Source organism: Callorhinus ursinus, unplaced genomic scaffold, assembly GCF_003265705.2.
Source record: "Callorhinus ursinus isolate GAN/ISIS: 27379988/994484 unplaced genomic scaffold, GSC_fseal_2.0 scaffold6, whole genome shotgun sequence".
In the NCBI taxonomy this organism is placed as follows: Eukaryota; Metazoa; Chordata; class Mammalia; order Carnivora; family Otariidae; genus Callorhinus; species Callorhinus ursinus.
Genome location: NW_027397068.1, coordinates 30,879,101 through 30,905,115, shown reverse-complemented (window position 1 = coordinate 30,905,115; position 26,015 = coordinate 30,879,101). Strand labels below are relative to the sequence as shown.

Sequence of the window (26,015 nt, the reverse complement as noted above, 5' to 3'; positions counted from 1 at the left end):
CAGGCACCTTCTCCAGCTAGGGTTAGGGCACTGCAGTAGCCCCGAGATCTGGGGCAGTGTGGACATTCCTCCACAGTTACTTAGCTGGGTGGTGGAAACAAAAAATGCACCCTAATTGGCCAGTCAGTGGCCTTTTCTACGGAACGAAGGAGGTTTCTGTTTTAAGAAATAAAGTGACTTCTCGGCTGTTGATTCACTGCCCACAGGGAGATTTTTCAGCGGAGGCTTCGTAGCCTCCGTAGAAATTTGCATACAACTTCCACTTCCTGCTTCAGAGCCTGTTCTACGGCTTACCTGGGCCTGGAGAGGGAGGAGGGAGGCGGGAGCCACCCAAGGTGCAGTGTGAGAAGGAGAGAGCACGACCACCCTGTCGGCCGGTCTGTCTGTCCTTGGTGGTGCTAAGGTAAGTTGTTCAGAGCTGTCGCCTGCCTAGCCTTACTTTTTAGCCGCTGACCCGTTTTCCCAAACACTGTTTTCTCCTTTACTGAAACATTCTGCCTTCCTTTCCTCCCACCTTCCACCCCCCACCTTTAATTTGTGCGTGCACCCGCTTGGGCTGAGAAAATGACACTTAAAGTTTCTGGCGGCCAGAAAGTGCCGGTGGTTTAGCATTTCAGACAGGCGAGCTGAGTGAGATTAACTCTTCGAGGAATGGACAGTGCGCACACGGGTGTTGTTTTCGGAGCTGCCTGGGAACCATTTGTTTGAGTACATAGTGTCCCCACAAGTTTTGGTGAAGAATCCAGCCCCACTTCTCCAAGGAGGGAACCCGGGATGGCAAAAATTAAGTAATTGGCTTCCAGCCCCGGGACACGTCAATTTCCCAAAGATGGAAGGAAAACTCCCAGTTTTCTTGATCCTTGTCTCATGCAGGGAAAAGATCAACCCCACATTCTTGGGCCAGGAAGTTCAGCTCCGCTCCGTGCCTGGCGGCTCCCCTACAACCCCTCTGCCCCTCCCAAGCAGACCGGACATTTACTGGCAATGAAAACTGGGGGAGAAACGCTATTACTTGATCTCAGCAGCTAATCAAGCTGCATGTGACTTTTAAGTTCAAGATGATCTCTTAGAATAGGGGAATTTTTTTTTTTTAATGGATGGGGGGGGAAAAGACCAAATAAATAATAAAAAAGAGGACAAGAAACTTGGTTTCAAGTCCTCACTCCACTCCTTGCTGGCTCTGTGACTTAGGCAATTCACTTTGGTTTCCCTAGGCCTGGATTTCTTCATCAATAAAATGTGTGTGGGAGATGAACTAACATGATTTTGTCTAAATTCCCTTCTAACAAAATAATGGGAGTCCCAGAGGGTAAGCCGTACTGGGTGGTCTTGGAAGATTTGTTTTGTTTACTGCCTTTTCAAATATATTAATTTTACCTCCTGCTACTAGACAGTTCCTTGAGGAAAAAGATTTTGCTTCTTAATCCTTTTCTACCCCCTAGCACCCCGTATAGTATCAAACGCTTCATAGGTGCTCAAGCTCTTTACATATAAGCTGCTTTGATTTCTGTTTCACTCATCTGCTCTCAAGGCACAAGGTAAAAAGCAGCTTTCAAGGCCAAAGAGTGGGGGTGGCTGGGAGGCCACGTGGCTCTGTGTGAGGGCTGCCCGGAATTTAGGCGTTCTTATTGGCTCTTGCTACATAAAACAGGGGGTTTCTTGAATTAGTTCATGTCCCATTTGGGTTCCCCAGGAAGAACTGTCCTGTGAACTTGCCCACAAAGTCAAAGCAGGCCAGACAAGAGAACTGGCAGACCAGCCTGGCTCTGGAAGGTTGCCTTACTGACTTGGCTGGAGCTGAAAACCACTCCTGGGCTAGACCAATCACTGTGTGAGGGGAGGAGGGGGCGCTTCAATGGGAAGTGAAAGGAAGCCGGGCAGCACATCCTGATACCATGTAAGGGTGATGGCTGTGATTGGACACTTTAGATGGCAGACACAGAATCCTTAACCTTTTCCAAACCACTACTTTATTATTATTATTATTGTTATTATTATTTCTTTGGGGCAATTATTTTTTGCCAGTACAGCTCCAACAGGCCCTGGCTGACTGGGATGGGCTGACTCAGGGCTTTAAGTATTGCTAAACTGTTTCTGTGGAAAGGCCCTGGTATAGTCATTGTCACATTCTTAGATGGCTTTCTCTCCCCTCCTTCCCCCCCCCCCCGCCCCCACCCCCGGATGTGAGGACAGAAATTTCAAGATGTTTCAACTGTGATGAGTTACCCATTCTATTTTCAAATAACGAAGCACCATTATCTGAAACAAGGCTCCGGGCTGCCAGCCTAGCTTTTACCCAGAAAGACCACCCACAGTCATTCTTCATCTGGTGTTGCAGCTCCAGGTCATTTCATGATGGAGGTCACGAAATGGAGCCGTGACTGCTCTGCTCGCTCTGTGGGGTGGGCTGACTAGGAGTGAAGTCAGGGCAATGAACCAGCAGGTCGGGGATAAGACTCCTAACTCGGGGATACTCACTTTTGGACGGTGCAAAGACAGAAAACGTTTAAGCCTGCTTCTCCCAGGACTAAAGAGTTAGTGACTTTCAAATGGCTCTGAAAACAGGAGGAGAAGGCAGTCATCTTTGCAGGCATTCTTTAACAGGCTTTCAGAAAGACAGATTATGTGGGCAATTTGTCTAAATGAAATCTGTTTTACATGGCACAGAATCGAAAGCTCAAATACCCCGAATTCAACCATTTTTCTACGGCAGGCAATTTTAGATTAGCCCGTTAAAAACATGTAAGAATTGCGGGCAACTGTTTGGGGGGCGGGGGGGGGGGGAAGGGGCACAGATGAAGCACATTAAACTTTAAATTCCTTTCAGATCCAATGAGATGACCCCAAATGTTTGATCACATTTCCTTATCAAAACAATCTTGCCGTCCTTCCGTGAGAAAGCATCTTGAGGACTGGAATCAAGAAGCTCTCCCCCTGGGCCTCTCCGGTTTCTTCTCAGTGCCTTGTCACCAAGATATTTTTAGTTCATGAAACCCCAGCTGTCCCTTCTCCCCCCGACATTCTTTGCATCCCCTCACCAGCAGGCCTCTACTGGCCCACGTGCGCTTCAGGGCCTGGCAGCGAGCGTCGCTCTGCGCGTGCGTGTGTGGGCGCGTGCGTACGCGCGTGTATAGACACCATGGGGGGGCTGCGAGTTGTAAAGTGGCTGAGGTTGCGGGGGGGTCTTTTCGTCTACCAGGTGATACCGTAGAGCTGTGCCCGTTTGGCTTGGTTCCCTGATGAGTCAGCTAAAATGGAGCCATTTGGGGGTGATGGAACTGCCGGGGCCTCCCCCAGCCCGTGTGTCCCCCTTCCTTCCACCCTGAAGACCACTGGGGTCTTGGCAGGTCCCTCAGCGATGAGGGAAACTTGGCCCTTCTCTGCCTCATTGTTTTCCTGCTCTGGGGGGTTCCAGTGTTTTTCCTTCCCCTCCCAGGGTCACTGGGCCTCCCTCCGGTCTCTGATGTCTTCCTCCTCTGTGCTGCCTAGGCTCTTCCTGGCTTAGCAGCTGACCTATAACACGCTTACCTTTCACCTGTATTCATTGTTTCCCTTCCCTTCCGGCTGCCCCTTCTCATACCCAGTAATACATAAAAATCACAATTTAAATAAATCTGTGTCCTACACCAATAAAGGGCACATTTTTAAAGATGTCCTTCAAGGTTTCCCCACTTTCCTTGTTGTCTCTCCTCTTCTATTCTCCTTTCTTACTTAATAGCCCTTTTTCTTTCTCTCCTGATTTTTGCTTTCTGCCCCTTCTCCTTCACTCCGGGGCTTGGACTGAAATTAAGAATCACAGATACGTGCTTAGAGAAATCTTATCTGAAACAAAACGAACAAAAACCTGGGCTGGTTTGAGGTTATTCTCCAAATATTTATTCCCAGCTCACTCCAGAGCAGAATCAGTCCGTTCCCATTAGTCCGTGGTCTCCTTGCTTGGCGGCCCGGAGGAGTTCCAGAGCGAACTTCAAATTAGGTCAGGTCATGCTGTGCTGCCTTCAGCCTGATGTGAGTTGCACTGTGCAGGGGATGAAAAAGGGCCAGTAAATGCTCCCTTGTCTCCCGGGCTCACCACTACTTCCAATCCTCTGGCAAACCAAATGGAAGAACTTCTCTGTCTGGGAAATTCTGCAAGTAAACTTGGAAGTATTTGTTCACTGGAATTTGAACTGGAGCCAAACAGTACACTCAAAACCAGCTTCCACTGAGCAAACTGACATTGTGAAAGTTTGCATGCATTTGGGCAGTAAACAAAGAACATTAATGAGTCTAAAGATTTTTTTAATATGTGACTTTTAGACTTTTAATTTATTTTTTTTTAAATTACTCCCTGAGGAATGAAGTTAAGAGCTTGAGAATCTGTAATTGAAACTATCTGATCCAAATTGGATCTCAGGATCTTTCTAACTGTAAGTTTATATATGTATTTATTATGTCCACCTGAAATATTCATGTTGTGTGTCTCTAGGACTCTTCCACCCTGTTGTTGACCCAAAGAATTCTTTTTAAAAAAATCCAAGCAGTTGGTGAACAGCAAGCCTTGATTATTCAAGAGCTGGTAATGTGGTTTATTAATTACTTAGGCTGCTCACTTCTGCCCTTCCTCTGTTTCTTGCTATGCTATTTGTCTCCTTCCAGGGACATAACACCTTCATTAAATCCCATCCGTCCTTGCCTCAGAGGCGTCCCCTGGAAGATAGCCCCTCTCTAGATGCATCACCATTTATCATCACCCTTTGTTTGTGCTCTGTCAACCAGTTTTCAATTTATTTTGAATTCAGCTTATGATTAAAATTTAATGAGATCCAATCAAGTGCTTTTCTCAAATCAAGATGCCTCTGCAGTCTCATCCATGTCCTTTATTGTAATGGCATGAAGGAAAGCCACCACAGGTCTCCCGCCTGGTAATCCTTTATAAAACACAGGTGGCCTGTATCCACGCCTCTTTAGCGGCAAGGTGAATGGTTCCGAAACATATTCATTCCAGAAGCTTCCAGGGGTTACTCAGCTCCTCCAGGCCCCTTCCTCCCTCCTCCCTTCCAATAGCTGTACAAGTCAGGGCTCCCGACCAACAAACAAATTGTTAAGTGCGCAGGTTCTGGTGCTGAACTGCTTGGATTTGAATCCTGTCTATGCTGCTTACTGAGCATGTGATCTTGGGAAAGTTACTAAACCTCCCTGTGTCTCAGTTTCCCCATCTGTAAGATGAGATTGACAATAGTACTTAACCAAATAGGGTAGCTGTGAGGATGAAATAAGTTAATATATGTAAAGCACTTGGAGAAATATTTGACACACAGGAAACATTCAATAAACATTAACAATTACTACTAATAAAGGGGAAGATTTCTTTCTTTCTTTTTTAAGAGATAGAGAGCATGCAGGTGGGGCGTGGGGGAGCAGAGGAAGAGAATCTTAAGCAGGCTCCACGCCTAGTGCGGAGCCCGATGCGGGGGCTCAATCTCATGACCCTGAGATCATGACCTGAGCCACGAGTTGGACGCTTAACCGACTGAGCCACCCAGGTGCCCTAAGGGGAAGGTTTCTTTATATTTTGATTTGTCAGTGTAGTCTATATCAGCTGTTGGTACACTATGACCCTTGGGCCAAATGTGACCCATGGTCTGTTTTTACTACAGCATATTGCTAAGAATGGTTCTTGTATTTTTAAAGTGTTGTTTAAAAACATCTTAAAAAGCACAGTATGAGACAGACCATATGTGGTCCATAAAGCATGAACTATTCACTATTTGGACCTTTACAGAAAAAGTTTGCCAAGCCTCTGATCTGTGTGGTTTAATGGAAAGAGTTAGATCTATAGGCTAGATTCGGCTGTGACTTTGGAAAAGCTACTTAATGTATCTAAGCCTCTGTGAAATAGGAATGGGAAAGTGATAGCACATACCCAGTCTGTGGCCCAGCTTGTTTTAACACAAGAGACAATGTGTATTGAATGTGCCAGAAACTACACACATTGATTAAAAAGATATAGTCTCCATTCATTAGGTTCACATAATAGCATTAACATTCAGGTATAAAACCAGTGAACGTAGCATAGAAGAAAGTTCTAAAGCCAAGTCACTTGTAAAAATAATAACAAGATGATGGGGCGCTTGGGTGGCTCAGTCAGTTAAGTGTCTGCCTTTGGCTCAGATCATGATCTCAGAGTCCTGGGATTGAGCCCCGTGTTGGGCTCCCAGCTCGGCTTTGAGTCCGCTTCTCTCTCTTCCTCTGTGCGTCCCCTCCACTCGTGCTCTCTCTCTCTCAAATAAATAAATAAAATCTTTTAAAAAAATAATAACAAGATGGGTTTTGGGTTTTGAGAGCTTGATATGGGCCAGGCCCTAGAGTCAGCATTTTTTTTTTTTTAAGATTTATTTATTTATTAGAGAGAGCAAGCATGAGCGGGGGGAGGGGCAGAGGGAGAGACTCTCAAGCAGAGTCCCCTCGGAGTGCAGAGCCCATTGCGGGGCTCGATCTCACAACTCTGCGATCATGACTGGAGCCAAAACCAAGAGTAGGACGCTCAACTGACTGAGCCACCCAGGCGCCCCTACAGTCAGCATTTTATTTATATCTTCCTTTATCCCCACAATATACCTGTAAAGCAAACGTTATTTCCCCCATTTTGCATATCAGAAAAATGAGGCCCAGAGAAGTAAAGTAATTTTCTCAAGGTCACACATTGAATCATGTAGCTGGCAGAGAAAAAATTAAAATGTAGGGATTTTGAATCTAGAGCCTGTGCATTTAAATTCTGCATATTTTCTGACATCCTCAAACTATGTGTTGATTTGGGTAAGCCCAGCTGGAAAGCAGAGCCTCAGCTAACTGTGCATGTGGACATTAGCTCTCTTCATGTATGCCCTGACAGAGACTTGTTGCCACACAGGGTGGGGTGTAATGGACATGCAGAAAGGGAGGTGGGAATGATGGAAGGAAAAGAAGCTTTCTGAGGAACTATGAGATCAGAAAAACAGTGTTATGAAGGCTTCATAGGCTCTGTTTCTAGAAATAATTCAAGGCAGGATGTGCTGGAGGAGAAAAAGGTTGCTGGGAACAGATACGAGCAAAGAGTTGGAGGCGGCTCAGGGGGATTGACTGAGAGCTGTGTGCAGCAAGAGGGGAGAGGGGATGGGGAATTCTGTGAATGGCCCCCGGGAGCATTGTCACATAGGACGTCAGAACTGCTGCCATCTGGATGAGATCTGAGCTTCACAATCGGGCTCCTCAAGGTAGAGCGGCTATGTTCAGAGAAAGGTTTCAGGCTAGAAGGAGACAGCAAGGCAGCCCAAAACAAGAGACTTGGACAGAGAAACACTGACAGACTTGAAGCAAGGTGTGGTCAGAATCCAAGAGCTAGAACCACAGCTCACGGTCCAAAGGGCAATGCGATTCAAGAGAAGGAAAGTTAGTGTCTCTTGGGTCAACTCGGGGTGAGTAAGAGCCAGGCTCCCAAGCACGCACAACTGCTTCAGCCTAGTCGTATGAGCTCTGCACTAGCCCTCTGTTCCAGCCCTCTGTTCCCGGCTTGTGCCAACCCATTCCCACCCCCAGGCAAATGTTCTCACCCTCTGCTGAATGCTCTTTTGTATTTTAAGGGACGTGTTCTTTCCCTGGAGTGGTTTCAGGAATGCCTCCTTCCTTTGCATTGGTTCTTAATCTTCGTGAACATCAGAAGTACTTTGGAGGTATTCCTTTTCTTTCTTCTTTCTTTCTTTCTTTCCTTCCTTCCTTCCTTCCTTCCTTCTCTTTCTTTCTTTCTTTCCTTCCTTTCTTTCCTTTCCTTTTCTTTCCTTTTCTTTTCTTTTCTTTTTTTTAGCTTTTAAGTAGATATAGAAGGTATAAAATGCTCCAAAAAGCAAGTCGCCCTCCTGCCTCTCAGCCATCTGGTTCCCTTTCCAGAGGCGACCACTGTTGCAAATTTCTGACGAGACGGCATGTACATACACAATCTTAGTCTGTACAAAGGGTAGCATACTCTGCATGCTGTCTGCTCCTTACTTTTTCTGACTTCACAGATAAATCTTGAAGATAGTTCCTCCGCAGTTCACAAAGCACTTCCTCAGTCATTTTTAAAAAGACACAGAGAAGTCCTCGTTTGGCTGGACTACAGTTTTAAAAATCAGAACCTTTCTGGACATGTGGGTTGTTTCTTATCGTTCCCATTACAAACAAGGCTGCACTGGCCATCTTCAGAGCCTCTTCATTTCACACAGTACACACGTATCCCTGCAGAGGAGATTCTTAGAAGTGAAATGAACAGGTCAAAGGGCATGAGCTTTAACAGTTCTGACAGTTCCTGCCAAATTGCACAGATTACATACGCTTGGTAAAGAACGAGAGAAGCTGTTTACCTGTGGGACTTAAACAAGAATACACAGGAGCCCTGACCTCACCTCAGAATCTCCAGGTGGGAGGCCTGAGCACCTATATCGTGAGCCCCAAAAAGAGATTCTCAGCCAGAGATTCCCTTGAATTGAGTTCCCTCAGCCTCTAGCCTCTCCCTTCTTCCAGGAATTTGCCCCAAGGTGAGGTAGACAGGACCATTGCCCTCCAGGACTGACAGGCCCCAGCTGACCCCAGGCTTCCTGAGCTGGGCAGGATGCTGGGGAGCCACAGACTGTCCGTGATGCTGCCAGGGGCTCAGGATCCTGGGGTCACAGGGTCCTGGGGCTCACAGCCCTTCTGGCCCCCTGAAGCCTTCTCCTCTAGGGCAATGGTAGGAAACGGTTTTTCCGCTTCCATCCAGGTGCCACCCCCTGTTAGGGACTGGAGTACAGGCCATGCCAGCATTATAACCATGTGGGCATTGTGTGGAGAAGCCCTGCAATAAAACAGGGAAAAATGGAAATATTAGGAGTGGTGAGATATTGAGTGATTTTTTAAAAAAATGTGTAGTATTTTTACAATGTTGGCATTAAAGACCAAAAATAAAAGTGCCATTTCCAATAACCCACTTACCTACCCATGGCCCTCTGATGTACCATTTGTGTGTCCTTGTTCACTGTGACACATGGGGGATGGCAGGATTTGTTCTGCCAGTTCTGGTAGGGGTCTAGAGCTGGGAGGGGCCCACACGGTAGCTGTAAACATGCCTACCCTCTGCTGTTTTGGGCGAAGCCCTCAGGATGCATGAACACACCAGCTCCCTGTCTGGAACAGAATAGCAGATGTTCCTGTCACAGTGGCTGGTAGAATCACCTTTATTCTGCAGGTGAGGGTGGTGGTCAACTCTGCCGATGGGTGGGACCTCTGAGGCATAGTCCAGACTCACCTTGGGGCCTGACACTCAGCGAGCATTTAATAAATATTTGAGAAGAAGCAAGGAAGCGTGGCGCCTGGGTGGCTCAGTTGGTTAAGTGACTGCCTTCGGCTCGGTCATGATTCCCTCTCCCTCTGCCTGCCACTCTGCCTACTTGTGCTCTCTCTCTCTGTGTCAAATAAATAAAATCTTTAAAAAAAAGAAGAAGAAGAAGCAAGGAAGGAAGGGGGGAAAGGTCCCCAGGTGGTATAATTTTTTTTAAAGATTTTACTTTTTTAAAAATTTTTTAAAGATTTTATTTATTTATTTGACAGAGAGACACACAGCAAGAGAGGGAACACAAGCAGGGGGAGCGGGAGAGGGAGAAGCAGGCTTCCCACTGAGCAGGGAGCCCGATGTGGGGCTCGATCCCAGGACCCTGGGATCATGACCTGAGCCAAAGGCAGACGCTTAACAACTGAGTCACCCAGGCGCCCCAGATTTTACTTATTTATCTGAGAGAGAGAGAGAGAGAGAGAGAGAGCGCGCGCGCTTGAGCACCAGCAGGGGGTGGGGCAGAGGCAGAGGGAGAAGCAGATTCCGCACTGGGCAAGGAGTCCAACAACATGAGGCTCCATCCCAGGACCCTGGGATCATGACCTGAGCTGAAGGCAGATGCTTACCTGACTGAGCCACTCAGGCACTCCTAATTTTTTGTTAAGAGAGAGGTTCAGCGATGTATAGAGGGAAAGGGAAAGAGGGAATCCTAAGCAGGCTCCATGCCTACATGGAGCTGGATCTCATGACCTGAGCTGAAATCAAGAGTCGGGTGTTTAACTGGCTGAGCCACCCAGGCGCCCCTCCATATAATCTTAAGAACTCTGAGTACTTGGCCCACAAATGCTCCTTGTCACCCACCACGGAGCCTGACATTCTCACTGTCAGTGATCCTTCCAGCTACACAGATCTGTACCCTGTCCAAAACAGGCATCAATCATTTATTCATTCAACAAATATTTATGTGCCAGCTCTAGGTGGTGAGAATATAGCCATGAGACCAACAGTCAAAAATCATACCCTCATGAAGTTTAAATTTTAGGGGAGGGGAGAAACAATAAACAAATAAGGCATGTATTAGATATTTGTATTTATAGTATACATTTTGTAGTATGTAAGATGGTGATAATTGCTGGAGAGGGTGGTGAGGCAGGGAAGAGAGACAGGGAGTGAGAAGGGCATGTAACCATTTTAGAGAGGGCGACCAGGGCGACCTCACTGAGAAAGTGGCAGCTGAGTAAAGACCTGAAGGAGAAAGGAAGCAGGCCATGCAGATATGTGGGGGAAGAGTGTTCAAAGAAGAAGGAACGGCAAGTGCAAAGGCCCCGAGGTAGGGCCTTTGATTTCCTACATTAGTTTTCTCTCTTGATCTGGATCACAAGTAGCATGAAAGTAGGAATGGTGCTTTTTAAGTCTTTAGGAATAGTTTGGCTTACCAATTCCCTGTATACCCTTTTGTACTCTTGAATTTTACATCACTTGTAGGTATTACCTATTATAAAAAAAAGTTTTAATTCAGTTCATGCCTCAGAAGGAGGATACACAGCACTGAGTTGGACACATAGTGGCGTTCAGTAGTTATTTGCTGTTTGACTACTTGATAGTGACAGGTATAAAACATCAGGGTCTGTTTTGTCTTTTACAGATTGATTACCAATCCCACAGCTTTCCGTAGAGGCTGTTCCTTACCTCGTCATCCTTACGACCATCCAGGGCCATTTGTTCCTTTTTAGTCCAGTTGTAACTGTAGAATTCCCGCCGCAAGATCGACCTTGGGTGTTCAGTTATGTGAGATGACCCCACTAGTCAGCTTTGTCATTAGCTTCCACCCAGCCCCTGGAGGCTCCTTGGCTAGAAGAGAATTTGCACCTTTTTAGGGAAATACTTGTAAGGTATTTAAAAACCCCAGGGAAGGGGCGCCTGGGTGGCTCAGTTGGTTAAGCGACTGCCTTCGGCTCGGATCGTGATCCTGGAGTTCCGGGATCGAGTCCCGCATTGGGCTTCCTGCTCGGCAGGGAGTCTGCTTCTCCCTCCGACCCTCTTCCCTCTCGTGCTTTCTCTCTCTCATTCTCTCTCTCTCTCAAATAAATAAATAAAATCTTAAAAAAAAAAAAAAACCCAGGGAAAATGTCAACAGTGGCACCTGAAGTGTGGGCAACGAACATGCATCACGGAACAAGAAAGGGTCAACAGAATGCAGTCCTTTTGTGAGTTGACTCCCTTGGGGCATCTCTTTGCCCTCCCATTCAGCTGTGGGCCCGCAGATGCTCACAGGAGAATCCACAACACTTGGCCAGCCCTTCAGAAAATACTTTTGTTTCCTGACCAGCTGAAGAGCACATTGTTTGGCATATCCAATTTCATAGCTATGGACAAATTGTAGGCAAGAGAGGAAAACAATGGTAAGCATTCAAAAATAATTATTTATTATTTCAGCTATTTGCTGAAATATTTGTGTTTGCGGTAGGTTCCTGTTCATTTTTACAAGGTCTGATCAATGTAGGTGATGAGGTCTCTTTTTTGCAGAGTCCAGGGGCAAGGGGCACCCACCACCTGGACATCTGCTTAAAAGGGAGGCAGCCAGGAGAAGAGGGAGCCTGAGGCAGGGAGGGAGGGCCAACCAGGAATTAGAAACTGAAAGAGTTTTCTTTTGTGCCAGAAAACAGTACAAAGGTTGTTTGCAGCAGATGGGTAAGTTTGTCACCAAGCGAGGGGAAGAGAAGTGTTAGTGTGGCTAACTCTGTCACCTGACAGAGAGTGGGGAAGGGCAGTCGGAGGTTATCTGTCTATAGGCTGAAAAGATAAATTTGGTAGGAAGTTGCTGGTCCCACCTCTGCTCAGAGGGGAGCATCTTAAAATGCATGCTGTGCAGTTGCCATTGGGTTGGGTCCAGGGCTCAAGAGAAGGTGAGCTCATATTTTTCAAAACTTGTCTTAGAGCAATAATTGATGTACATCATGATTTTAGGCACAGCAAGCCCTGAGTAAAGGTTTGTGGTTGAAATTCTACATGGACCCAGAATACGCATTTAAAAATCCCCCACCAGCAGCACCACCCGTATTATCTGATATTATGTCCAAGGCCTGCATAGAACAAACCTCTGGGATGTTTTGTTCGCTGTCTCCCTCCCCCTCCACCTGCTCTGGAGCCTTCTGTAGGCCTTCAGTCACTCTTCTGCTCTTTTTTCCCTGCCTGTCTCCTGCCTTCCCCTGGAGCTTGGGTATCCTAGGGCATCATCTCAACCAGACTCATGATAAGGGGAGGCTAATTTTCTCTCTGTTGTCATGTTGATCAAGAGTTCTATTTTTATAGGTAAAACCAATATTACCTGGACTGTGGGCTAAAGGTGAAGTTAGCCAGCCTTGCTAGTTCATCACAAACCAGATGGTCAGGGCTACCTTAATTGTGCGCATAGGACCAAAGGGAATTAAGTCCTGCAAACAATCTATAGCTGTTAAGTGGAAAATGTCACTATGACCTTTTTTCAGTGCTTTTTAAAAACTCACTCTTCTTTTTGTTTTTTTAAAAATCTTTCGTGTGTGTGTGTGTGTGTGTGTGTGTTTGATTAGGCAATAGCCACACAGCAAAGTTTTTAAAGTTTAAAAGGTGAAAACTCTCCCTGATTAACTCCATCCTCAAAGGCAACCAACATGCCGAAGTCTGGTGCATCCTGCACACACGTCTTACACGTCTACATGCACACACAAAGTAGCCCACACGATAATTTCTCTTTCCTCAATACTTAGCTGTTGATTTTTATCTGCCCTTCTGTTGCGCCATCTATCACATCACTGTCCAGTCACATCCTTTGAGTCACCTTCCATATAAAAATATCTTAATAAGCATTAGAGCTTTTGCTGGAGAAGAAGTGAGCACTTTATGCGACTGGGGCTTTGAAGCACGTTGGTGTCACACTGCTGCTAATTGAATCCATATCTTGAATGAGGTCCCTTAAGGTCATAAAGCAGGGACTCCAAAAAATGATCTGTGGCATGTTTTCTCTTGTTCCAGAAACTAGAATGAACCGAAGCATTCCTGTGGAGGTTGATGAATCAGAACCATACCCAAGTCAGTTACTGAAACCAAGCCCAGACTATTCCCTGGAAGAGGGATCAGAACCACCTGCTCCAAATCTAAGGAACATGGCTCCCAACAGCTTGTCTGTGCCCAGAACCCCTCACTGTTCCTCAGGAGAATTTTCTCAGGCTCAGCCACCCCTGAAACTTTCAAATCACCTACGGCCTGTGTCCCAGCAGGTCACCTGCCTGCGCACTAAAATCCTGGAGGAGAGCGAAGACAGCTTCTGGAGGAGACACCCAGACCCGGGCAAAGATTTTCCCTTGGGATCCTCCGCAGCCAGCAAGCATGAGCCTGAGTCTGTGGTTGGAGGCCTCCCTCCCGAGCATCAGTTTTCATTTATGGAAAAACGGAATCAATGGCTAGGATCTCAGCTTTCAGCAGCTTCTCCTGACACTGGCCATGACTCAAACAAATCAGACCAAAGTTTACCTAATGCCTCAGCAGACTCCTCGGGCAGTAGCCAAGAGACGGTGCAACAGCCCCGGCCCCACAGGAACCGAGCAGCTCCAGATCTGCCTACTGTAGACACGGGGTATGATTCCCAGCCCCAGGATGTCCTGGGCATCAGGCAACTGGAAAGGCCCCTGCCCCTCACCTCTGTGTGTTACCCCCAGGACCTCCCCAGACCACTCAGGTCCAGGGAGTTCCCTCAGTTTGAACCTCAGAGGTACCCAGCGTGTGCACAGATGCTGCCTCCCAACCCTCCCCCACATGCTCAGTGGAACTGTCATTACCATTGTGCTGGAGGCCCCTATCACCAGGTGCCATGTAAGTGAACTTTACCTCCTCTGGACATTCTGGGCTGGGTAACTAAGTACACAAGGGCCTCGCGTCCGTGCCTCGCTTCACCAGACCAGCACAGACTGGTCAGAATGCAGGGAGGGCATTCTGCTTCCCAGTATAGGGGCTCTCCGTGTGTGGTTGGATTTGCCAGGAGCTCTAGAAGAATGCTGCATCTTAGCCCAAGCCGGTTCCACTTGGAACCTACTTCTCTATAAAGCTTTAAGGAGAAAACAGATTCCTCTGTCTCAGTTAGTTTAACTGAAACCTGCCTACAGACAGGGATATGACCCAAATGATTTCTAGAGTATACTTTTGTTGACTTAATTCTTGGGCATCTAGGTTCTTCCTTCTCTGCATGCTTCTTGCCCATCGTAGATTTGGCAAAGAAAGGGGGCCTTCAGTCTAAAATCCCGGAACGGTCTTGAAAACTCTGGAATCAGACCATTCCCCGAAGACTGAGTTGCTCTTGTGATGCTGTTGCTTAAACTCCTTTGGGGACTTGAGCCGCCGCCTCTACTGTACGCTCTGGCCACCCTCGAGGACTGCAGTGCCCCGAACCTGGCTAACTGCTTCACACTTGCAAGTGCTTGCCCTTGCTCTTCACTCTCCGGGATGTTGTTCCCCTCCTTGAACGTTTTAACCCAGCTCTGTACCTCTTTTGTTAACAGCTTTATTGCGATCTAATTTACATACGTTAAGGTTCGCCTTTTACCATTTAGGTGCACAAGTCAATGAATCGTAGTGTTTGCAGACTTAGACAACCATCACCATATACACCTTGTAAGACTTAGCTCAAGGGTCCCTCTGGAAAGTTCCTCAGATCTATCCTTCCTTCAGGCTCTCAGTTTCCTTGTGCTCTGCCAGTCAGAACACCTAGTATCAGTACGGCATCTACTCATGGATTTGTCTACCTCTCTCTCCACATCAGCAAAGGTATATCATTTTTTTAATAATTAATTTTATTTATTTATTTGAGAGAGCATGTGTGCATGAAGTTGGGGGGGGTGGAGGGAGAGGGAGAGAGAGAATCTTAAGCAGGATCCACACCCAGTACAGAGCCCGAGGTGGGGCTCGATCTCATGACTCATGAGATCATGACCTAAGCCAAATTCAAGAGTCAGGTGCTTAACTGACTGAGCCACCCAGGTATCCCAGCAAAGGTATATTTTTAATCCATAACTCTCCAGCATTTAGCACGGTGACCAGCATATACTAGACTCTCAATAAATTATTTCTGAATCAGTGGCTAGGTGAATAATGTGTATCAGTGCAGTAAGCATTTCTGAAAGTGATAAAGTCTTAGATTGAGATAAAAGTCCTTTACAATTCTTCTCTTTTTTTTAAGATTTTTTTATTTATTTGACAGAGAGAGAGACACAGCGAGAGAGAGAACACGAACAGGGGGAGTGGGAGAGGAAGAAGCAGGCTTCCTGCAGAGCAGGGAGCCCGATGCCGGGCCAATCCCAGGACCCTGGGGTCATGACCTGAGCCGAAGGCAGACGCTTAACAACTGAGCCACCCAGGTGCCACCGGTCCTTTACAATTCTTGATGTTCAGTCTCAGCTGAGGCTGTTGGGAAATAACAGGGCTTTGAGATATGATATTTTTCTTAGCAAATAAATGCTGTACAAAAAGCAGTTCAAATGGTCAGACCAAAGCATCTGACCAAAGGCCTGATGCCTAGCTTTAAAATAAATTCTAGAAATAACCAAAAATGTTGTAACCGATCATAATTTATGTATTTGTACATGCACACCTCGTTTAAAGCTTCCTAAAGTGAATGGAGCAACAGTTTAATTCCTAATTTTTTAAAAAAGAGGGAGAGGAATTTTTGTCCCCATATACAAAGCTTACGTTCTGGGGGGAGAGGTAGACAAGTCCACGAGTAGGTGCCATACTGACATTAGGTGTTCTGACAGGCAGAGCCCAAGGGAACAGAGCCTGAAGGAGGCATGGATCTGGGCAGGTTTCCAGAAGGACACTTGAGCTAAGTCATGGAGGAACTTAGAAGATGTTTGGAAGAAAAATGTAGGAACGATTGTGAGGTTAAGAGTGAGGCCAGGAGCGGTGGAAGCAGCAGGGCTTGGGGAGAGAGAGCCTCGGAGGCCTAAACCTGGGACCTTGAGTTTTGGAGGTTGGGAAGTCTCGGATTGGGGTTGTGGACACCGCTGCCTGCCCAAAGTGCCCAGTAATAGGATGGGTGTGGCGGCAGAGTTCCTTAAGTATGAATCACTGAGGAGTGAACCTTGGCAGCCTCAGGGCTGCATTTATTTCTCAATGATTTCCAGGTTAAAAGGGAATAATTCTGTGAGGATAATACCGTCAACTATTTTTTTAACATTCTACTATCTGCGTTTAGAGATAATTTTTCTGATCATAATGGCAATGTATGTTTCCTTGCAAAATTGAAATATGCCTAAAAGTCCCATTCATATTTCCATCTCCTATTATTCCTTATTGGGGTTTTGACTTTTATATATATATATATATATTTATGTAAAGTTAAAATAATTCCCAGTGATATTCAGTGCACTTCTTCCGGCATCATTTAAAAACGCTGTATAGTATTTAATCGGATGGATCTACCAAATTGCTTTTAAGCTGTTCTCTGTTATTGGACAATGGAAAGAGTTTCCGGTTTCTGATCCAGTAAGCAATGCGAGGATAAGCATCCTGTATGTAAGTTTCTATCTGCATTGCTGATGAATTCCTTAGATTAATCTGTACAAGTGTGAATACTTAGTAAGGGCTTTGTGATCCTAAGTCCCAGGCAGTTGCCTTTATCTGCTAACAGGAGAAAGCCTCATTGTGATAGACAAAGAAAGCATTAACTCAATATGATTTGAGGATCCCAGAAAGATCTTCCCACCTGCAAATATTTTTTTGTGTTGAAGCCTGAAATGACACCACAAGCAGTCCAGGCTTTGGAGGGGAGTGCGCATTGCCCCCCTCTGGGCAGACTCTTTTAAAATGCAAACACCCCTGACTGGGGACTCTTTTAGTCTCTAATACCAGCTGATGAGATTTCTCTCTTCAGCCGTCCTGCCTTCCCTCAGTACACTATTTCCCTCCACTGAAGCGGGGAGGAGAAGGCCGCTGGGGGTCCTGGGAGGGAGGAGAGGTGATGAAAGGCAGAGGAGAGAATTTGGACAGGAGAAGGGGCTAATTCACAGAAGACATACAAACAGTAAGCATATGAAGCCAAGCTTAACGTTACTAAATTTAAGAAACATGTGTGTGTGTGTGTATATATAGCAAAAAATTTTAAGCTACCCTTTTCCTAATTAGGTGTGCAAAAAGGAAAAAATCCTCAGCTGACACCCATTGTTATGGGGTTATGGGGAAATGAACACTCCCGCCTGCTCTTGGCAGGAGTGGCAATTTGTACAATCTTCTGGAAGGCAATCCCACTATTTATCAAGATTTTAAATGTGCTTCCTTGGCCCAGCAGTCGCACTTGTAGGATCTATCCTATAGAAACACTAAACAAGCCTATAAAAACACATGAACAAGGATGTTTAGGAAAGCATCGTTGTAGTGGAGTAAAAAGGAAAACAATTCAGATGCCACTCAGTAAGGGGACAGATAAGGAAGTTGTGGTTTATTTATACAGTGGACTATGGGGCCACTGTTACATAGAACAAAATACACATTTTGACATAAAAAAGATTAGGTGGATAAGCAAGATGCAGTGCTGATTCCATATGTGTTATTTTTAAAAGCTGTATGTGTTTAAAACCCAGACATTGCAAAGTCTGGAAGGATTGTCCTAACTGTTGCCAGTGATCACGGCGTGGCGGGGGCGGGCAGGGAATTCAGAAGAGACAGAGGGACTTTTCCTTCTAGCTTTATATACTTAAATTTGTTACAGCAAACAGGTATTATTTTTATAATTAAAAATAAGTAAACGCTGAAGAAAGAAGAATACGGGGAAATGGGAGCGTAGGGCAGCCTCATTCCCGGTGCCTCTCTTTGCCCTGGCCCTGGCTCCCAAAAGCATCTAATTGCGGGGAGGGGGGAGGGTCAGGGTTGGGCTGGCTTTGTCTGGGAAGCCCAGGGCTGAAGTCTTTCCTCAGGGCACTGCAAGCCGGGAAGCTTTATGAGGCCTCTGGCCCCAGGGGCTCCCGAGAAGGTCACTCTGAAGATTAAATGAGATAATATACTGAAGGTGCTGGGAATGGAAGCCCTCCCCAAATGGCAGTTCTTAGTTATTATTGTTATTACTTACAAGGGTCCTGCAGCCCGGTCCTGTAGAGCGCCCCTCCCCTTCCAGATCCCTCTGGCTGGCACAGATTTTAAGCATTCAAAGCAGGTATACAAATGCTTAGTTTCATGTCAGGACCATAACTGCACTTAATTGCCAGCAAAACCACTTCAAAAGAGCTGTTCACCTAAGGGATGCTCGTGTGCTTGGAAACCATGGCTACGTGGTTCTATACGTGGCTTTACAAGAGCATTACTTCCTCATCCGTTAATGAAAATATAAATAAATAATGATCGCCATGCAAATGGCATACCTTCGTCTTTGCAAGTTAAAGGAGGAATAAGTTACTTGTCACCGCTTTTATGTAAAAAAAAAAAGTTCAAAGCAGGTGAAAATGAGTAGAGAGTAAGTAGAAGTCGAATAAGCTCCTGTTTTCTCCCCTACCCCCAACCAGTCCCTCAGCGAAGCTGGCCTCTTACTATCTCAGAATCCTTCCACTGAAGGTCACCAGAATGGAGATCATGGCTGTGCAATCAAATAAAACCCATGATGCAAATCACTTGGAAAAAAAAGAATGTATGAAATCCAAACAGCCTTTATTTTACTATTAAAATGTTCGCTTTCTCTACCAAGAAGACTGAATAAAATAAAACTGTGGGCATATGCCTACTATTACTCATAGAAACCCGAAAAAGTCATTATTTGTATGCTGGAGTGCATGTATAATTAAAAGTAAGGAAAAAATAACCCAGATGGAAGAAATGATAAAGAAAGGAGCTGCCTTTTCAGGAACCACAGCTGCTTACAGCTGTGGGTGTTCCGGTAACAGTTTATGTTGGCCATTTTGTTTCCTGGCCAAACTGATTGCATTATATCATCATGCTTTTTGACAACTTGAAAATCAGATTTTATTTTCTCTCTCATACTTTTGTAATACCATGCTTAATAAGGAAGAAAAACGTTGAATGTTTTGACTGATAAGTGGAAAACTTTGTTTAGGATTCGTTTTACAAATTCCAAGTGGTAAAAGGCTAGTAACATGAAGACCGTGTGTACCCAGGCCAAGAGGATCATAAGATTGATAAATAACATACAGTTCCGGGCACCCATTTACAAGTGTGCAAGATTTGTATTTTTGTTCTGTGATTAACCCTGCCTCAGAATTGCGGCGTTACCGTGCTCACAAATCACTTGTCTGTTCCATCATCCACCACCTTCTATCCTCCAGGCTCCTGCAGAATAAATTCTCTTGCTGGAATTTTAGGCACTGAGGACAAGTCAGTGGGGGAGATATTTTGGGGGCAGAAATTCTTAAGTCTACCAAGTAGGTGACTGCCGACTTGCACGCCTCCCCTTCTCACATACTAACAGGTTTGTGTTTCAAAACAGACACCCACAGACACACAGATTTTCTCTTTATCTATTTTGAGCTACTCAAAGAAACTGTATCCTATTTATCTATGTTCACTGCATGGCTAGCAACAGAGGTTCAACAAATATTTGTTGAATGAATAAGAAGAAGTTCTGTTCCCTGCCTCCTGGGGAAAGGAGTAATCCCCCATCCTGAGTACAGCCTTTGTGATAGCAAGCCTTGGAAAGGCCGTCTTCAATGGTCTTGTGGAAGTGGGGAGGGGAGAAAAGGAGGGAGGCCAGTGGGACTTGGCAGCAGAGCTTGTCCATTCATTTATCAGTTTATCCAACAAGTATTTCCCCAAGTCCCATGCTAGGCACTGGGTGTACAGTGATAAAACACTTGTGGTCCTGTCTCCATGGAGTTCAGTCTCCTAGAGAGCCAGACAGAAATCAGCAAACAAAACAACAAGGTTTAAGTGCTATGCAGGAAGAAACTGGGTGTTAGACATTAGTAGGATGGCAAGAGGAGACCTCTTTAAAAGGACACAGCTGAGCTGAAATCTGAAGGATAAGAAAGTGAAGGAAGCAAGGAGCTCGGTGTAGTGAAGGCACCAAAAGCAAGCCAGGGGGCCTGGAGCAAGGTGAGCAACGCCAGAAGGTGAAGGCCGAAAGGACCAGGGTAGGGAATTGGATTTTATTCTAAGTTAAACTTCTTTGGGAAAACAGAAAATTGAACTCTATAATCCCAAATAAGAAACTTAGTACAGTACCTGGCACGTCGTGAGTGTTCAATAAATGAAAGCCACGATTCTACAGAGAGTACCCAACTAGACGAGCAAGGTTTGGTCAAAATCATGGAACGGAATGATTAAAACGTGAGCAATGAAAAGATCCTCGTTTACCTGATAAACGTTTGCATTTAGCCAATTCTCCACACAACAAAATTTCACTCAAGAAAGGGAAAGCTTGTTTTTGATTGACCCTCTGGTGTTCAATGTTTCTTTGTTTTAACCAATCAAAGCCCAGCATAGAGGACTCTATTGTCAATTCTTAAAAATTGGTAAGGTGGATCATTTTCATCTGCTTGTGGAAACCGGTGTAGGTTTTTACCGCAGGTGGCCATTTCAGAAATGAAAGTTACAGCTAATCAAACCTTAGCCCACATGCCTTACTGATTTTAATGACACGATTTGTTGCTATGAGACAAAAACATGTTGTGCGGGAAATAATCTGTTAGAAATCACATGACCTTGATTCAAAGGCTTTTGATTAAGAGCACTAACATCCGCTCTCTGGAAAAGAAACAAACCCTATGATTAGAGCCTGGTGGTCCTTTTAAAGCAAATAAAACCTTTATTAGCCACTTATTAATGGATATGGGAAGCAAAAATGGTTGCAAACATTAAAAACTTTCAAGGCCACTGGCAAAGTTTCTCCTCTTTTACCTTGTCTTTCTCCTTTCTACTTGTGGAGGGAGACACTGGAGAAAAAAGACCAAAGTGGACTGCAGATAAGTGGCCGGTCTCATGGCTTCTCTTTTTCTGGGTGTGGGAAGTTGGCTTTGAGAGCACGCAATCTCTGTTCACAGACCTTCGATGCTAGTAGGGAAGGCAGACCAAAAGTTGACAAGTAAGGGTCATGCTTACTCATATACATGATAAGCACTATGAAGAAAATAAAATCGGGGGGATAGATTAAGGCAACTGGGTGAGGGGGTGGGCCCCTCTGAACAGGCTAGTGTGGGAGCTGAGGCCGGAACGACAAGAAGTTGTTCTGTAAAGATAGAGTGCAAGAACATGCTAGGCAGAGAGGATGGCCATCTCACGGTCCCAGAGTGAGGGACAAGCTTGGGGTGTTCAAGCAGAAAGATGACCAGGGTAGCTGGGGCTTGGTGAGCTTGGGAGAGCATACGAGGGGCTAAGGTCAAGGGCAGGGACCCAATCATGCAAGGAGGATTTTAAGTGCAAGGGGAGATCTCCGGAGGGTTGTAGCTGCAGCTGGTTTTGTAAATGATCCACTCATACAAGCCTCCTCTAAAAGCAGGGCTGGCCCACGCCTGGGGACCTGATGGTCGTGGTACTTTTTCCCTTTTCTAGGGAAAAGGAGCAATAGTAACAACCTGCCCTGTTGTCCTGAAATTCTTTTTTTTTTTTTAAGATTTTTATTTATTTAACAGAGAAATAGAGTATAAGTAGGCAGAGAAGCAGACAGAGGGAGAGGGAGAAGCAGGCTTCCCGCTGAGCAGGGACCCCGATGTAGGGCTCGATCCCAGGACCCTGGGATCATGACCTGAGCCAAAGGCAACCACTTAACCGACTGAGCCACCCAGGTGCCCCTGTCCTGAAATTCTACCTGGCCATTGGACCCCTTGGCATATATGCGACCTGCCCCGGAATGGCAGTAAGAGCAAAATCTGTGGGGTATATCTTGTCATGCAGTCCTAGGTCCCCACTCGTGGAGGTGCTCTCCAAGTCCGGTCTCCTTTATCAGCCAGGGAGCTGAGATAGATCCAGGAACATCCCTTCACCCCCCTCCCCTTCCCTAAGCCCCCAACATCAAGACCAGCCCTAAGCAGTTGCTGGGAGGCATAATGGGCAGGGCCAGGAGACAGCCTGGATTAGAGAGGTGATAGGAGGGACCTGGCTGGTGTCCTGTGTCAAAGCAGACAATAGCTTGAACCCGGTGAACCTGACCATGCTTGAGAGACTGGCTTGGCCACATTTCCAGGGTCACCCAGCCAAGTTGCCTGAGTCAGGCAGTGGAGACCTGGAGGCAGTGAAGATGCACATTATTTGTTTTCTGTCTACACTTGAGGCTATCGTTCCCCCTGAAAACGTCCAGGGCTGCTGACTGCCAAACCAAGAATAAAATTCCCAGCCATGTTCTCACCCCCCCACATTCTGGTTCCAACCTACCTTGTCTGTGGCTTGCTTGCTTGCCTGCTAGTTTTATTTTGCTCTACCTTCCTGCATGTATCCTACCTTCACAGCAAGCAAACATTATTATTATTTTTTTTTAAGATTTTATTTATTTGACAGCGAGAGAGGGAACACAAGCAGGGGGAGTGGGAGAGGGAGAAGCAGACTTTCCGCTGAGTAGGGAGCCCGATGCGGGGCGTGATCCCAGGACCCTGGGATCACGACCTGAGCTGAAGGCAGACGCTTTACGACTGAGCCACCCAGGTGCCCCAGCAAACATTCTCTTCTTCTTATTATTATTATTATCAGAAAAAGAATAAAGACCAATACATGTTGTTTTGAAAAACAAGGTTCCTTCTTGTTGTAACCAGCTCTGCTTCCTGATCACCCGGCTTCTTGGGCAGAGGTGGCGGAGTGTGGATCGCGAGGAGGTACTCATGGTTTATTTTGCCGTTTATCCACTCAGTTCTCTCCAACCCCTCTGTAGGCTAGACCCATCCCTAAGGCGCATCTGCACACTTACAGCTTAGATTTCCCACTTGAGCCCCTTGGGGCCTGGGCAAGGTCCCTGAGGGGCTTCCTCATTCCCCCTGCCTGGTTTCTCTGCATCCCTCCTCTGGCCTTCAGTTCTCTTCTTTCACCTGGTCAGGCAGGCTGCCCCTCTTCCCTGGGGACCCTGCTGCTCCAGGGCCTGGCTGGGACCCACTTTCTTGTAGGTTACATGTGCACATAAGTCATCACCAGCCCTGTCTGTGCCCCGGGGCCTGCCCTTTTCTAACTGCCGTGGCCCCAAGTGCATGTAGGCTTTAACAAGAGAAGACCAAGAAAGTTGGGAGGTGTTGCCAGTTAGCTACTTCCCAGAGGTATGAGCCAAGTTTCATCATTCATTTACTTCTTCCTAAGGGAATGGTATATGTGTGTGTGAGCATGTGTGAGCGTGTGTGTGTGTGTCTGTGTGTGTGTGTGTATGTGTGTGTTGTGTCCCCTTGGGGGAAGGAAAGAAGAGAGTAGCGATTCTGTATCTATCATGGAGATAATTTCTCCTAGCCTTGGATTCTAGAAACTTGGAAAATTATGGTCAGAATGGTGGTGTGAGAGTTTTTCGTGGTTGGATTATCCTAAGTATCTTATTAAAACAGAGGCCTGTGTGGAGCTCTGTGCTTTCCAATTAGAACACCAAACTCGTGATTTCACAGATGTTTTTATTTAGGGAAAAATGACTCAATTTAATGAAAACAATCAAGTAAATAATAGTACAGAAATATGGCAAGCATTACAGAGGTGGTAACTGATATCTGAAACCCACAGTATGGAGACAAAAATTGGCAGTGTGCTTCTGCTTTCACACAAAGGCCCTAGAGTCATTCTGCCCCGTTCATTTTGCTGTCTTCACCTACAGGTGGCCACGACCACCCTCGAGCAGCCTACCAGCAAGTGGTCCAGCCAGCTGTGTGCGGGCAGCCCGTCCCTGGAGCCAGCGTGAGGGGCCCGCACCCTGTGCAAAAGGTTGTCCTGAACTACCCCAGCCCCTGGAACCAAGACCAGAGGCCCGCACAAAGAGACTACTCCTCCCCAGGGCTCCAGAGGTATACTATGACAGGGCCAACTTTCAGACATTTTTTAGTGGGAAAAGAATGATGCCAATGGGATCGAGATGTAACACAACTCTCTGTTGGTGTGCGACCCAGGCTAGTGACCGAGCCCCGTGGGGGAATAGACTCTTCAAGTCAGGAGGAAATGGCAGCTGGTGGACAAGAATCTCTTAACCGGATACATTAAAGTCGCTGGTGACTCGTCAAAATTCTCTTGAAGGAAAGGCTCTTAAGATGCCAAGGGACACGCACTCCTTTTACTCTCAAGTCACCTGGCCTTTTAGCCCAGAAATAGATTTTTGTTTTTACTGTGACTGACTTCCACCATTAGGAAATTCATGCTTATATCCCTAGTTTCTACACCTGTTTAAACCCATGTCTTACTTTGAAATTTTAAATTCAATTAGCTCTCAGTAGCAACTTTAAAAAGCCCATTGTTTTCTTTTGTAATATAAGCACCCACACATATGGAGTGCCATTATTAGGTCTTTCCGATACTTCTTCCAGAAAACCATTTCTGGCTTTGCTTGACCAGACCAGTTGTCTAACCTTCAGTCATGTCTCCCCTCATTGTTCTCCTTTGCCCCTTCTTCACGTTTTCCTCTTCTCTTAATTTATGGATCTAAAATACAGAGGAAGAACTCCTAGAAATGGAACTCCTTAATTTAAGACAAAATTGAAGAGTAGATGAAATGTTTGCTCTTGCTCAAGCACAATTTTTATATATCACTCAAAGTAAAATTACATTCTGTTTTGAGAATAGAATGAGATACAAAGGTCCTTTTAAAGCAGATTTTTCAGAAATGCAGAAGTTGGTCATTAGCTCAGAAAGTTCATTAAAAGAAGAAAAGCGCATTCTATTTACGATGGCAGATAAGGCACGTGCCTGCTTCCCCCTTTCCTCAAAAGCCCATACATTCTCAGATTTTCCTTTCTGACAGAGCCCTTATTTTTTGAGAACAAAATTACAGAGTTTGGGGTACCTGGCTGGCTCGGTTGGAGAATCATGCGACTCTTGATTTCAGGGTTGTGACTTCAAGCCCCATGTTGGGTGAAGAGTTTACTTAAATAAATAAACTTTAAAAAGTGTCATGGAGTTTAAATAATGAAATCAGGAAAATGTGATTTTACAACCAGATAAGTACTCTTGCATAAGAAATATCTACAAGTCCAAGAAAAAAAACAAAACTTAAGCATCTTTATGGAACATGTCCACTGGCATTGGATAGGGGAGGCAACGGTAATTTTTTAAATAAACATTTATTTCAAAATATTTGCAGATTTACAGAAGAATTGTGAAGTTAGTACAGAAGAATTGCTTTGGTAACATCAATTTAAGCCTGCTATGGTCTCCTTGGATTTATTTTATCATTTTAGGATAATGAAAAATAAGTCCAGGTAATGAAGCTAATCCTCCTCTTAGTGATAAATTTGAAAGCAAACCTTGACACAGAAACTTTACTCTGTCATTAATAGCCATGATATTGTTTTTACATGGAAGTTTTTTGACATTACCAAAGCTTTAACATTTTTTTTTAATCAAATGAGCAATTGTTTTCTATAACAACCAAGCAACTTTCGGTATAAAGGAATTTAATGCAAAAAGGATATGGAACTGGGTCCCCATTAGATGAGGGCATATTTTATAGGGATTGTTTTTCTATATATTAGTAAAAATGTAAAACAAAAATAATTTCCTCAAACATTCACACTTCAGAAATATAGTACACTTGAGATTCTGTGTAATTTTATTTTAAATCCCGTTGCATGAGACTTTCAAAATT

The 26,015-nt window shown here is 45.4% G+C and overlaps 1 protein-coding gene across 4 annotated transcripts in view; it reads left to right on the top strand.

Annotated features, from left to right (window-relative positions):
- Window positions 1–201: 201 nt before the first annotated feature.
- TRAF3IP2 (TRAF3 interacting protein 2) overlaps window positions 202–26,015 on the top strand; it is a 41,291-nt gene continuing 15,477 nt past the window's right edge. For 2 of the 4 annotated variants that reach the window (XM_073893787.1, XM_073893788.1), the window contains exons 1-3: window positions 202–403; window positions 13,313–14,149; window positions 24,039–24,225. In XM_073893787.1, the coding sequence (XP_073749888.1) occupies window positions 13,321–14,149; window positions 24,039–24,225 (1,016 nt within the window). In that variant the 5' untranslated portion in view covers window positions 202–403; window positions 13,313–13,320. Of the gene's footprint in view, window positions 411–4,343; window positions 4,410–13,312; window positions 14,150–24,038; window positions 24,226–26,015 lie in introns of all 4 variants that reach the window. The other 2 variants (XM_073893786.1, XM_025864266.2) reach the window with 2 other exon arrangements.